Below are 12,613 nucleotides of genomic sequence, written 5' to 3' on the forward strand. Positions count from 1 at the left end.
GCCGTTTGTAAATCAAGAAGGCCTGAGATCATTATCGACTAGAAATACCTACCTGAGGTTTCTTATGAAATCATTAGTTGTAAAATGTGGTATAAAAATAAGTATCAAGAATCAACCAGTTTGAGATGACTTCTAATAGCTTTGCACAATGTAAAAAAAATTCTAAACAAGAAAATCATTTTATAGATGCAGTTAGGCATTCAGCTTATTTATTTATTATTATTCATCCCCCTCTTCCTCCCCACAAATTCCCTCTCAAAGCTTATTTAAATAAGTTGCTATACGTAACAAAGAGTTCTGAGTCGTTTTACCCAGACATTTACCTTGCCTGACACAGCCTCTTTAAGCAAACTATAAAGCAGGCTCCAAGGTCGGGAATACAGGATGTTGTTTGAAGTAAAGATAGTGATTTATTTAGACATCATCAGGTAAGAGCCAATTAATATACAGCATACAGCCAATTACTAAGTATTAATGATTATTTATTATCCTAAATTATTTATATTTATGTTTTTATTCATTCAAATTATAAACTAATGGCTAGGAACTCATTTTGCTCACTTTTTGAGTGAATAATGAGCTGAGAAAGGGGTTCATGCGTGACCTATAATAGCATAGATATATTAATAAATCAAAAAAGATTAAAAGCGTTATGGGCTGACATCAACTGCAAAGGTGGAACATTATTAAACATTCTAGTTGTAACAGATCTTTGGTCATTTTTAATGTTAATTGTGACTTAGGCAAACCTATGCCTTATATGATGGCCTTCCTAGATTGTATCTTTTCCTACTTCAATTTGTAGATTGAAGATGGCTGGTGGCTGGGCAAGAAGGGAAATATTATTGGAGCTTTTCCATCCAACTATGTACAAGAAATTGCAGCGCCTCCTTCAGGTAAGACAGAGGTAGGTCAGGAATACAATCTAATAAACAATTCCATATTGAGACTGAATATACTGTATTGTTTTTCTGCTCTTATTCCAAATTTGCATTTCTATTTTTAGAGTGCAAGCATGTTTCAGCTGTGATCTTACACTGCATATTGCATAACTGCAAGCTGTCACAGCAGAAAATACTGCTGTGACAGCTTGCAGGTTTAGACATGTGCAATTTGTTTCGGTCCGAATTTTAAATTCGGACAAATTTTGGCAATTCGGACATTTATGTGTTGCCGAATTTCCGAATTTTGAAAGTGCCGAATAAAACCGAATTGCCAAAATTCGGCAATGCTGAAGTGCTTTGGATTTCTAAAAAGTGGCAAAACAGGAAAGGAAGGGAAAATTAAGGGAACGATGACAGGAATCTAATCCTAACCCTACTCCTAACGCTTACCCCAACCTTCCTCTAACCCTAACCCTTGCAGGGTTAGGAGTAGGGTTAGAGGCTGAGGTAGGATTTGGGTAAGGGTTAGGGTTAAGGTTAGGGAATTGCCGAAGTCTCGAATTCCAGAAGTGCCAAATTTCCGAATTACCGAACCGATTTGCCGAAGTCCCGAATTTCGGAAGTCTGAACCGAATTGCTGAAGTCTCTAATTTTTTTTGTCCATGCACATCCCTAGCAGTTATGCAATAAGTAGTTGTTGTAGTTTTGTAGTACTTTTTTGTAGTTTTTTGCAATACCAAACATGTTTCTTGCTCCATAACAAAAATAAGTTTGAGAGTTTTCAAAATGTGTAACAGACTGGAGTACAGTACTAAATGTATATCATTTGGAACATGATGCACATCCACCAGATTCTCACATAGTGATCATTTATAATCCGGCTTTCTAAATAGAATCCACTTTTGTAACAAAATGAAGCAACTCTGCCACTTTTGTGCATCTTTGCATATTTGCGAAGACCCTCTCTGCTGATTTCTTTGCTTTGGCTGTAGTGGCAAAGGGATGCAGGAGAGGTAAGTTTACTTCTCTGAAGCTGTCCCCTTTAGGCAATACTGTATTTGTTCTTCAGCTCCTGGAGCTTCATCCACCAGGAGCCCACAAGCACGACAGTAACATACCGGTGTCTGCGAAGGATCATACATATCCTCTGTAGATCAAGTCTTGTGTCAAGATCAAGTCGTGATTTCCATAGTCCTCACTCAAATTCATTAATTCATGTTGAGTAAATGCTTTACAGAATGTAGTGATGTGTGCTACAAGATTATGTTCTAGAATTAATGTACACAAAGTTGGACATTTTATGAACTGTTTAATCAAAAATTATTTTTACCTGTGTAGAAAAGTTACTAGAGCTGAAGAAAAATAATAAACAGAGACCAAAAATGATGGAATCCACATTTATACCAAATGATGAAGAGAAGGTGAGATTTTGACATCTTCATAAGTGTTTGAGCAAGAAAATGTATGTAAGCTTTTATTTGAAATGCAAATGGATAGATTAAAGTATTTACCTACCTGAAGATCTTGTATGACTCCTCCAATTAATCAAATTGTAATATTGCAAATATCACAATTAAATGACCACACACAGGGAAGGTAATATATGATGTCCACCTTAATGTGGGTAGAAGAATATTTTCCATAATCCTCTTTAAGAGATGTAAACCATGTAGTTGCAAGAATTACTGTTTTTTTTCAGAAGCCATCTAATGAAGAGAAGGTAGAAAGCTCTTCTTAGGGTCTCCTACCAGAGCATCCAAGGCAGGCATATATATCTGACAAGTACATGCAACTTTCCAAGGTGGTGAGTTACAAACACGACTTAAGTTCAGAAGAGAACCTGAAACTACAGATTTAATAAGGCTACCATTACATAGCTGAAAAGAGACTTGCGTCCATCAAGTTCAGCCTTCTTCACATATTTTTTTTGCTGTTGATCCAAAAGAAGGAAAAAAAAAAAAAAAACAGTTTGAAGCACTTCCAATTTTGCAACAGACTGGGAATTTTTTTTCTTTTTGACCCCAGAATGGCAGTCAGATTAATCCTTGGATCACGAAGCTATTACCCTACATTGAAAAATGATTGATGGAAGTTATCAATTAATGTAATTATGCAACATGTGCTTTTTTGCTCATTCATGTAGCAAATACCACATAGAAAGCAAAATACGAATTACAAATTATTTATATAGCGCCAAAATATTCGCTGTGCAATAGGTAAAAAAAAACCCCCAGAGATTAAATTCTAACGAAACATGGTTGTCATACCAAAACAGTACGTGAAGAGGGCCCTGCCTATATGAACTCATAATTTAGAAATATCAGTAGACGTTCTTATTATCCAACTCAGTGGTGCTTATTCTTGGTATTTATGAGGGTAGAATGAAGGAGTTGGCCCTGTTAGGAGCAGAACATTCTTCTTTGAATTTGAACAGGTAAAAAAATCTGGTAGTTTAACCAACTAAGGAGCACAAACAGAGAATATGAGAACTAAGAATGGGCAAAAGCTTAACGAAACACAATAGCTTGCCCTTTGGAAAATCCCCACACAGGTCTCAAAATACGTCAACCAAGTAAACTATTTTACCTATAAATTCAGATCTGGTCTCTATCTCTTAAACCAAAATGGTAATGTCAGTGAGGCATTATGTTGGGTGATAAATATAAGTGTAAGTAGGATGTAATCTGACATGGGCTGAAAGTCCTGGGGGCTGGGTTAGCTGATCATTGCTTTCCAAAGTTGGATGACTGATGTGGAAGTTCACTTCTGCATTTCCCAAGCCATATTTGAACATCTAACGAGTAGATCATAGTTTGCCAGTATTGTTATAGAACAGCCAAGATATCTTTTAAACAGGGTAAAACAATGAGCCTATTCATTATAGATTGCAGCAGTGCAATCTGGGAACACGTAAGACCACTGAGAAGGAGATTGTAGTAGTCAAGGCGAGAAAGACCAACTGCATGGGCCAGCACTTTAGCTGCATCTGGTGTAGGGGCGGATGCGAACTATGTTTTTGAAATGGAAGCAGCAGGATTTGGCGATCGAGATCTCTTCCCTGATTGTAGAAATCTTCTCAGTGAAGCGAGTTGCAAAGTTTGAGGTGGATAGGGTGGTAGGGGGATGGGTAGCAACAGGATGAAGGAGAGCATTAAAAGTGTGAAATAGGCATTTGGTTGGTGGGACAGTATGCTTATTGAGGGTGTTGCAGTGGAAAGCATGCTTTACTATCATACTCAAAAGAACATGGCATCTCAGATGTTCAATATACCAGGTCACCAGCCATGTACCTCAAAGAAAAAAACTAGAACAGTGAGAGGAGGTCCGGGTTGGGGAGAAGGGAGGAAAGACAAAGAAAGAGAGAGAGAGAGAGAGAGAAAAAAAAAAGGTTGAAGGTTTTCGTCATATTGGACTCTTGTAGTTTATGGGCTCGGTCTTATTCCATCAATGCAAATGTATTGAATCCAGGGGGCCAAGTGACCATATATTAGTCTATGGTGATGGAGGCTGCAACTAACATAGCTTAATTTGTGTGTATTTCATCTCCTCTACTCTCTGTTGGATGAAAATGATGATGCTTTGATACCAGAGGAGTGGGATCAGACTCTTCACAGATGTTTAATGATGGACTTCTTATAAGTGCGTAAGGAGAGAGAGTTGTTTCGTAGCAAAACTTGTCTGGTGTGAAGGGGATATCCTCCCAAGTGATATCCTTTAATATGTCTACAAATCATCTGCCAATAAGCGGAGATGATCGGGCATGACTAGAGCAGGTGAAGCATAGTGCTAGGTTCTGCCAGACATCTACAGCAAAAGCGGGCTGGCCTAGGAAACTTTTTTGCATCATGATTGGCTTAGGATTTAGAGATTTATTTCTTGCAAGCGGGAGCAGATGGTGCTCGTGTGCCAAAATCAAAGTTTTCTCTCTATCAGGGAAACCCCCAACTCCCACTCACACATGAACTCTCTATTATCGAGGTCCTCCAGGCACCTCCTCATGCCCAGCAGGGTGCCCTGCTGGTGAATCGCTGTGTCCATAGTACACTGTTGGTATTGCAAGTGCTGGGACTGCGTAATTTGGCAATCCGTGTTCGGATTGTAACCTATAGTGTTGACATCAGTGCAGTCAGTCATCTTGAGTGGGCATTGCCCTAGAGATGTGCAGTAGCTCCATCTGGATTGTACGAAGCAGGTGCTAGCTAGGTATGGATTCTGAGGAATATCTGAGCTATATTGGGTTCCTCACGCCTGCCTTCCAAGTCAGGGTGCTCAAGTATTCGTGCACAGGGCCCATGTGCTCTGGGTTGCTAGTTGGTACACTCGACTTTCTGCAGTGGTCCATTGGTTGTGCAAGATGAAAAAGCTGTTTTTAGGGGCTAGGTGGACGTAGTTACGTTCTCATTTACTTTTCTGGCAGGATGTAACTGGTCTTTGTATAACAAGTAATAGTATCAATTAGGGGTCCATTAATCTACTTTCATTCTATGTTTTAAACTCTTTCTTTTAGTTTGGTTATGGGTACCATATTTCTAAAAACACAACCGATCTTTATCTAGAATTGCAAGAGTAAAAATGCTTATAATAAAAAGAAAAAAAAAAAGTGGTATTTATAGCAGTCTGGATATAACTATTGCAATCCAGTTACTCACATTATAAATAAAGATTGTAAAAATAATATAAACATGTGAATGAGTACCAACTGAATATCAAGTTTTATAACTTTGAAAATGCACCCTCCCTGGGACAAGTGCTATGTAGACATGTAATCAAGATGATGTTAATGCTTTTATATTTCTGCTCCATAGACATTCATAACATATTTATATATATAGAACTGCTTGCAGCTGTCAGACTTAAATATGCCTCCATCATTGGGATTAAAGAGAAGCTATTATTAAAAATTAAACAGGCCATGCTTTCTTTAGGCAAACCGTTTGGTTGTAATTTTTAATTCCAGGATGATTTTTATCAATCATGTAACAGTGAGAGAGCTGACATTCTGGCCAGAACTACAACATTTTTGGGGAATGGATAAACATACCCTTCTCTAACGCATCTGGAATGCCAAAGGTTACCTATGCCTGATTTGGAACATCAAGAGCAAATAGAATATATCTATAATGCCATATTCCAACAAATTAATATAAAATTGGCATTATGGTGAATATGCCAGTGTAGTAAGTAGTATGCCAACTACTGAAAGGATGAACAGAATGTCATATATGTAACGGCTACCCAGGTTGTGAGAGGGTATCAGCCGTTGGAGACGTCCTTTTTCCCGGCAAGTTGCTGTATAGTAATGAAGTTGGTTATTCCCATCCACAAGATCCAAGAGGAGAGTCAGGTTCAGCTGTTAAAAAGTAAAGTAATAATGCAGTAAAAATCCCCTTCCAAGAACGAGACGAGGCTACGTTTTTGAAGGGTCAAGAAGAACTGAGGTTTAATGACAGGGATTCTCCTTTTATGCAGTGCTCCCATGCAAGGGAGACGCCCACAACCAATTAGACGTTAACCAATCAAACAATGGTTACAACCCACAGATTCCCTCCCCTCTGCTTGGGAGATAATTGAGTTTCTTACTGTATCTACTCAATTATCTCCAGGCTAAAACTTATATTTTTTTTATGCATTTTTATAACTTTCCCATTTTACATAGTACATGAATAAAACGTACTTATTTTTATGAACAACATAAATTGTGGAACAACATATTCAAAATTCGTGAGAATCCGTCCAGAATATTAAAAAGTCTCTTTGGACCGACCGCACGCCTGTTTGCATGCCCAAAAACAGTTCCACAGATTCATGCTGTGCGGTCGGTCTATTTCTGCCTTGAAAATAACAAAGTCCCATCCGAAGGCGGCGTTCGAATCGTCGAACTCACTTCGACTTTTGTCGAAGTGGAACCGGGGCGCGTTCTAGCAGTGTTCAATAGTCTAATGTAGGTCTATTTTACGCCAAAATGACAAAGTCCCGTTTGAACGGGTGTTCGAATCTTCCAACGGGACTTGGTCTCCAGCCGCAGTGTCGAAGGGTAGGGGAAAGTACAGGTCAGCGGTGTTCGTGCAATTGTGTGGTTGATTTCCGTTCCATGGATTTGACGGCAAACACCGCTGACCGCGTTCGACTGGATTAAAATGGCCGTTGCCACGTGTTCGACAGTTTAATGGCGGCCACTTCGACTACTTCGGCACTTCGGCTGTATAAATGGCCGTTGCCACGTGTTCGACTGTTTAATGGCGGCCACTTCGGCACTTCGGCTGTATCCGAAGTGCCATATCAAATGTACCAATCCTTTGTCCAAAAATAGTTAAAGGGCCAGACAGTCTTTCTTTAGGCAATGTGGATAATGGTAAAAGCAAACAAAAGGTAGAGGTTCCCAGGCAACGGTAAGGTTCTGTTACAATATACTAGAGCTCTTGTTTAACATTTTAATGTATGACTAATATAGGGAAGTATTGTAACTATTGATGTTGGCATTTCTCGCCTAGTTGTTAATTAATTAGATTACTTTTTGAGTGGCAGGTACATCAATGTTTTACACATAAAGCGTGAGGCATGAGATTGTTTGCCATGGAAAAACTGGACTTAGGGAAGGTGTAGGGTAGAGAAAATCAAAACATGCCAAATGAACACATGAAAAAAAATTGGCAGAAAAGTCATGATCGGCATGCACGAAAATATGGGTTAAGGATATTAACCCCTTAAGGACTGTGCCAAATGTACACGTTGTGAACAGAACAAAACGTAAACAAAACCTGGCATTTGCGCTATATGTCTGTCCAACCGTAATTCACCTCTTTCATATTAAATGCACCCACACTTATTATATATCATTTTATTCAGGGGAAACAGGGCTTTCATTTAATATCAAATATTTAGCTATGAAACATAATTTAATATGGAAAAAATGGGAGAAATTTTATTTTTTTAGTTCTACATGACATTTTAACTGTCAATGTCATAATACTGTTTGCTTTTACTGCAATAAAATACACATATTTGTATTCAGCAAAGTCTCACGTGTAAAACAGTACCCCCTATGTACAGGTTTTATGGTGTTTTGGGAAGTTACAGGAAGTTACAAATATAGCATGTTACATTTGAAATTGAAATTCGCCAGATTGGTTACGTTGCCTTTGAGACTGTATAGTAGCCCAGGAAATAAATTTACACCCATAATGGCATACCATTTGAAATAGTAGACGACCCAAGGTATTGCAAATGGGGTATGTCCAGTCTTTTTTAGTAGCCATTTGGTCACAAACACTGGCCAAGGTTAGCGTTAGTATTTGTTTGTGTGTGAACAATGCAAAAAACGCCAATTTTGGCTTGATTTATTCTTTATCCTTTCATGACCATTTAATTTTGACACTTATTTTACCTAAATTACCTTATCATTTACTTCCTGTATCATTTTTCCAGTTGATACTCGTGTTACTGGATTTTAACCCAATAACGTGAGGATCTTTCTGCAGTTTAATTATTAAAGTTTATTAAACACTGCAATAATTACTACTGCAGGGCTAAGGAACCTGGGACATTGCACCCAGACCACTTCAATGAGCTGAAGTGGTCTGAATGCCTATAGTGTCCCTTAAATTCGTACTATCAATGATAAAAGATGCAGAAAAACAAGAAATACAAATTAAATAAAAGTAAATAGGTGGCATTTTTTTTTTCATGTGCGTGCAGGCACATGTATAGGTGAGAGGAGATAATGAGGAGATAATGACTGGAAACAGTTCTAGTGTGATATTGTTTGTAAAGGTTTACTGGTGCTGTATTTACCAATTATGAGAGTGTATGTAATGGTATTAAACATTTACAAACCCATCAGAATGTATACAATGTAAAGAATGCTTGTTTTACAAAGTGAACTAATTGAGCTTACATTGACTTAACAAATATATGTAATTCTTCTCTCTTCCTCCCCCCCCCCCTCTTGTTTCTCTATAGGGTAAACAAGAAGATAAGTCTGCAATGAAGAACCAAAAAGGTAAAGCGATGAGGTGTGATATGTGTGAATTCCACAAAATAAAATTAGCACTATCTATAAATAGTTTGACTTAGATCTTGCTTACCATTAGAACAATGCTTGCCATTAGACCATGCCCAACCCTGATGTTATCAGAAGCCCTGCATATATAAGCAGACAGGAAGCCAGACAGTCCTGTTTATGGGACTCACATTCCTTTGTAGATTGAGTTATATTAAAAGCAACTTGCAAGTCCTTGTGTAGCCACTCAATTCAGTAAAAAAAAAAAAAAAAAAGACAAAGCACATAGGAAAATGGGTGTATTCGACAAAAGGCAAGTGAGAAATAAAAGTGTGCAATTATTAGTTCATCTAAGAATATTTTGTTTTGTAAAAGATTATTTTAGTGAAGAAATTGACTATAGCTGAATTGAAGATTTTTTTTCGAATAAGATATTTTGCCTAAATTTAGCAATTTGTGCTCCTTCTGGGCTCTTTCCAACAGTTGTTAAAGTATTTATCTCCCAAGAATCTTTGTTGTAAGCCAAAATCTCACATTGAACCCTATTTTCTCCTAGCTGCGTAGTGTGAAAGCACAGGTAACACTTTAACCATCTGTTATTTAATTTTTTTTTTTTTTTAAAGTGCCAAAATATGGTCATTGCCATTCAACAGGAAACACAAAATGCACAAAAATATTTAAAAAATAACTTAAAATGACAAATATAATATACACATAAAGTAAGCAGGGCCTTCCTCAAACAGGTTACAGAAGAAAAGCTAGATTGTCAGAGTGTACAGCTGGTATCCAGGGCCGTCTTTAAGGAGGGGCAAAAGGGGCAGCTGCCCCGGGCCCAGTTACTCATAGGGGCCCTAAGGCAGCTGCCCCATGGGCCCCCTGCAGCACCTGAGAATCAGGGGCCACAGCCCTTTAATACTGCTATGGACCGGGTCCCAGTAATATGTGGGTTGGCTGAATACATACTCACAGCCATAGACATTCTATGTGTATGCTCACAGCTAGTCCCCGCACACACTGCCCTGTGATCCCTTTTCTTCTCCGTGGCATGCTGGGAGGAAGGTCAGATCACTTCCTCCTCAGTGCCGCTGGGGAGTAGGCACACACCACATGGAGGCATTGTGGGGGAGAGGGACTGAGAAAGCTGATGGCAGACTCCCATCAGCCTGGGCCAGCAAGCTCTCACTGGACACCAGGGAAGCCACCCCTCTGTACCCAAAAGGTAAGGAGACAGGAGGGTGGCTAAATATGTTTTGTTTTTTGTTATGCTAATTTATGATATCACTTTTATTCAAGTGTTGGTGTTTGTAATGTAACACACAGGGAATAAGTACATGTTAAAAATCTTAGAAGAACCTCACAGTTCCCTATTAAATATAAATTTAAAAAGTATTTATTTTAACATTTTATTGCATCAAGTGTTATCAAAGGCTGTACACCATTTCCAAATGTCACTTTTGCCAAATTCTGGACCAGGGTATGTAAGTTGAGACATTATATTGGCCAAGGTTGCTGGGAGTTGCTGTCCAAGAGCTTTTAGAAGGCAGAGATTAAAATATGTAAATGTACACATATGTGTGTGTGTGTGTGTGTGTATCTGGCTGTGTTTATGTCCTTGTATGTGTCTGGCTGTGTTTGTGTCAGTGTGTGTATCTGGCTGTGTTTGTCTGTGTGTCAGTGTTTCTGTGTGTATGTATACCTGTGTATGTGTACTTGTGTGTCAGTGTGTATGTGTACTTGTGTGTGTGTTTGTGTGTGTGTGTGTGTGTATGTGTCAGCGTGTATAAGTGTGCATCTGAGTGTGTGGTAATGTATACATCCCAGCATTTTAATGCCAACACAAATACACTCCTACATTCCATCTCTAGCACTGTACATATACACCCCTGCATTTATACCTTTATGTATGTGTGTGTATCTCTGTGTGTGGATGTACCAGTGTGTGTGTGTATCAAAGTGCTTGTATCTGTTTGTCAAAGGGTGTGTATCCGAGTGTGTGTGTGTGTGTGTGTGTATGTGCCAGTATGTGTCAAGGTGTGAGCATGTGTCAGTGTGTTTATGTGTGTATCTGCGTATTAATGTGTATGTGTATATGTGTTACAGAAATCACACAACATGCAAACAGACCCCTGCAAACACAAACATTGCATACAAACACACCAGTTTGCTGAAACACCAATACTACACACAAATGTACAAATGTATTTAAAACACAACACTACATCCAAACACTCCCCTGCATGCAAATACAAACATTACATACAAACACATTCCTGTATTAAACCGCTAAAATTATATACAAACACCAACTCTACACACAAAAGTACACCTGCATTTAAAAGCCAACACTACAGACAATCACACATCCCTGCATTCAAACGCAAACACTACACACAAGTACACCACTGCATTCCAATGGTAACAGTACATTCAAATACACCCCTACATGCACACATACACTCTATAACATGCTGACATTCAATTGCACAAACACTGCTCAAAAATACAACCCTGCAAGGATGGTAGATCCCCAGCTGGCATAGCATCGCAGTTGTAGTATGACAGATGGGGATCTATATTTTCTTTAATCTTGTGCTACAGGGCAGGCCTGAAATTTTATTTTTTTTTGCACCAAGGCACTCTCTACATTAGTTTCTCCTCTGGGTTGGGGTGGAGGGAGTGATTGCATGCCCAGGGGGCCCAAGCAGATGCTTGCCCAGGGTCCAATCAATATTAAAGACGGCCCTGCTGGTATCTACCCATATGCATTATATATCACATAATATATCCTATAACATTCGATTCTCAACACCTAAAGAAAAAAGTGGAAAACAGTGTAAATATATAAACCTTTTATTAAATAATTAAAAAAAAAACAAATGTAATTGCCACTTAAGTCTTACACAATAATTATGAATATGTACATAAAGAAAACTTCAATGTATAGAAGAAATACTGGATATACAAATACTGATCCCTATATGTAGTACCCCTTATTAATCACTAGGGGACATAGTCATAAAAGAGCCCCTACAGACAAACTGTGTAATACTGCCTAATAACCAATACCAGATATAGTGTAAACTTTGGGGGATAGAGTGCCCAGATTCTATAGGTAGCTATATGGGGTATATTGCACCAATGAGGCTCCTGTAGAGTGGTGTATGGAGACAATGTCTGAGGGAGACTGTTCCCTGAGCTAGCCCTGGCCAACAGACTGAGTTCAGCATAATATGCCTACTAATTTGCTTGTCCTCTAGGACATAAAAAGTATGTTACACAACTAAGGGAAAAGGTAATACAAAGGAAAACGCATTTGATCCGTGTTTCACCCACTAAGTCAGGATCATCAGGAGTTCCAATATTCAAGTATTATATACTGATATACAGTATATCCCGTATTTCTTCTATTTATTGGAGTTGTCTTTTATCTACACATCAGTAATTATTATTTGACTATTTTTTTTAAACAATATAATAAAAATTATTTTTAGTGACAGTTTCTTCACACATTTAATTTTTCTGTAGGTTTTTCTTACTTTGATGGGCTTAAACACATTGTTTGAGTGGACAACTCTGTTAGACTCTAGGTACTTCTTTTTTTTGCGCTTAGTGGTTTTATAACTTGCAATGCTTTGAAAAAAGCTCAGAAAGAAATGTGTAGCAGGGAACATTCTCCCTGCTGCTGTGTGATAGGCTTGGAATGAAGCAGCCAATCAAAGTGCAGATTTTC

The 12,613-nt window shown here is 38.4% G+C and overlaps 1 protein-coding gene across 5 annotated transcripts in view; it reads left to right on the forward strand.

Moving 5' to 3' along the window:
- The window catches only part of SH3D21 (SH3 domain containing 21), a 122,502-nt gene that overhangs the window by 74,504 nt on the left and 35,385 nt on the right, over positions 1-12,613 (forward strand). For all 5 annotated transcript variants that reach the window (XM_063454532.1, XM_063454542.1, XM_063454551.1 and 2 more), the window contains exons 5-7: positions 806-896; positions 2,223-2,305; positions 8,844-8,883. In XM_063454532.1, the coding sequence (XP_063310602.1) occupies positions 806-896; positions 2,223-2,305; positions 8,844-8,883 (214 nt within the window). The remainder of the gene's footprint in view (positions 1-805; positions 897-2,222; positions 2,306-8,843; positions 8,884-12,613) is intronic.

This window comes from Pelobates fuscus, chromosome 1, assembly GCF_036172605.1.
Source record: "Pelobates fuscus isolate aPelFus1 chromosome 1, aPelFus1.pri, whole genome shotgun sequence".
Lineage (NCBI taxonomy): Eukaryota > Metazoa > Chordata > Amphibia > Anura > Pelobatidae > Pelobates > Pelobates fuscus.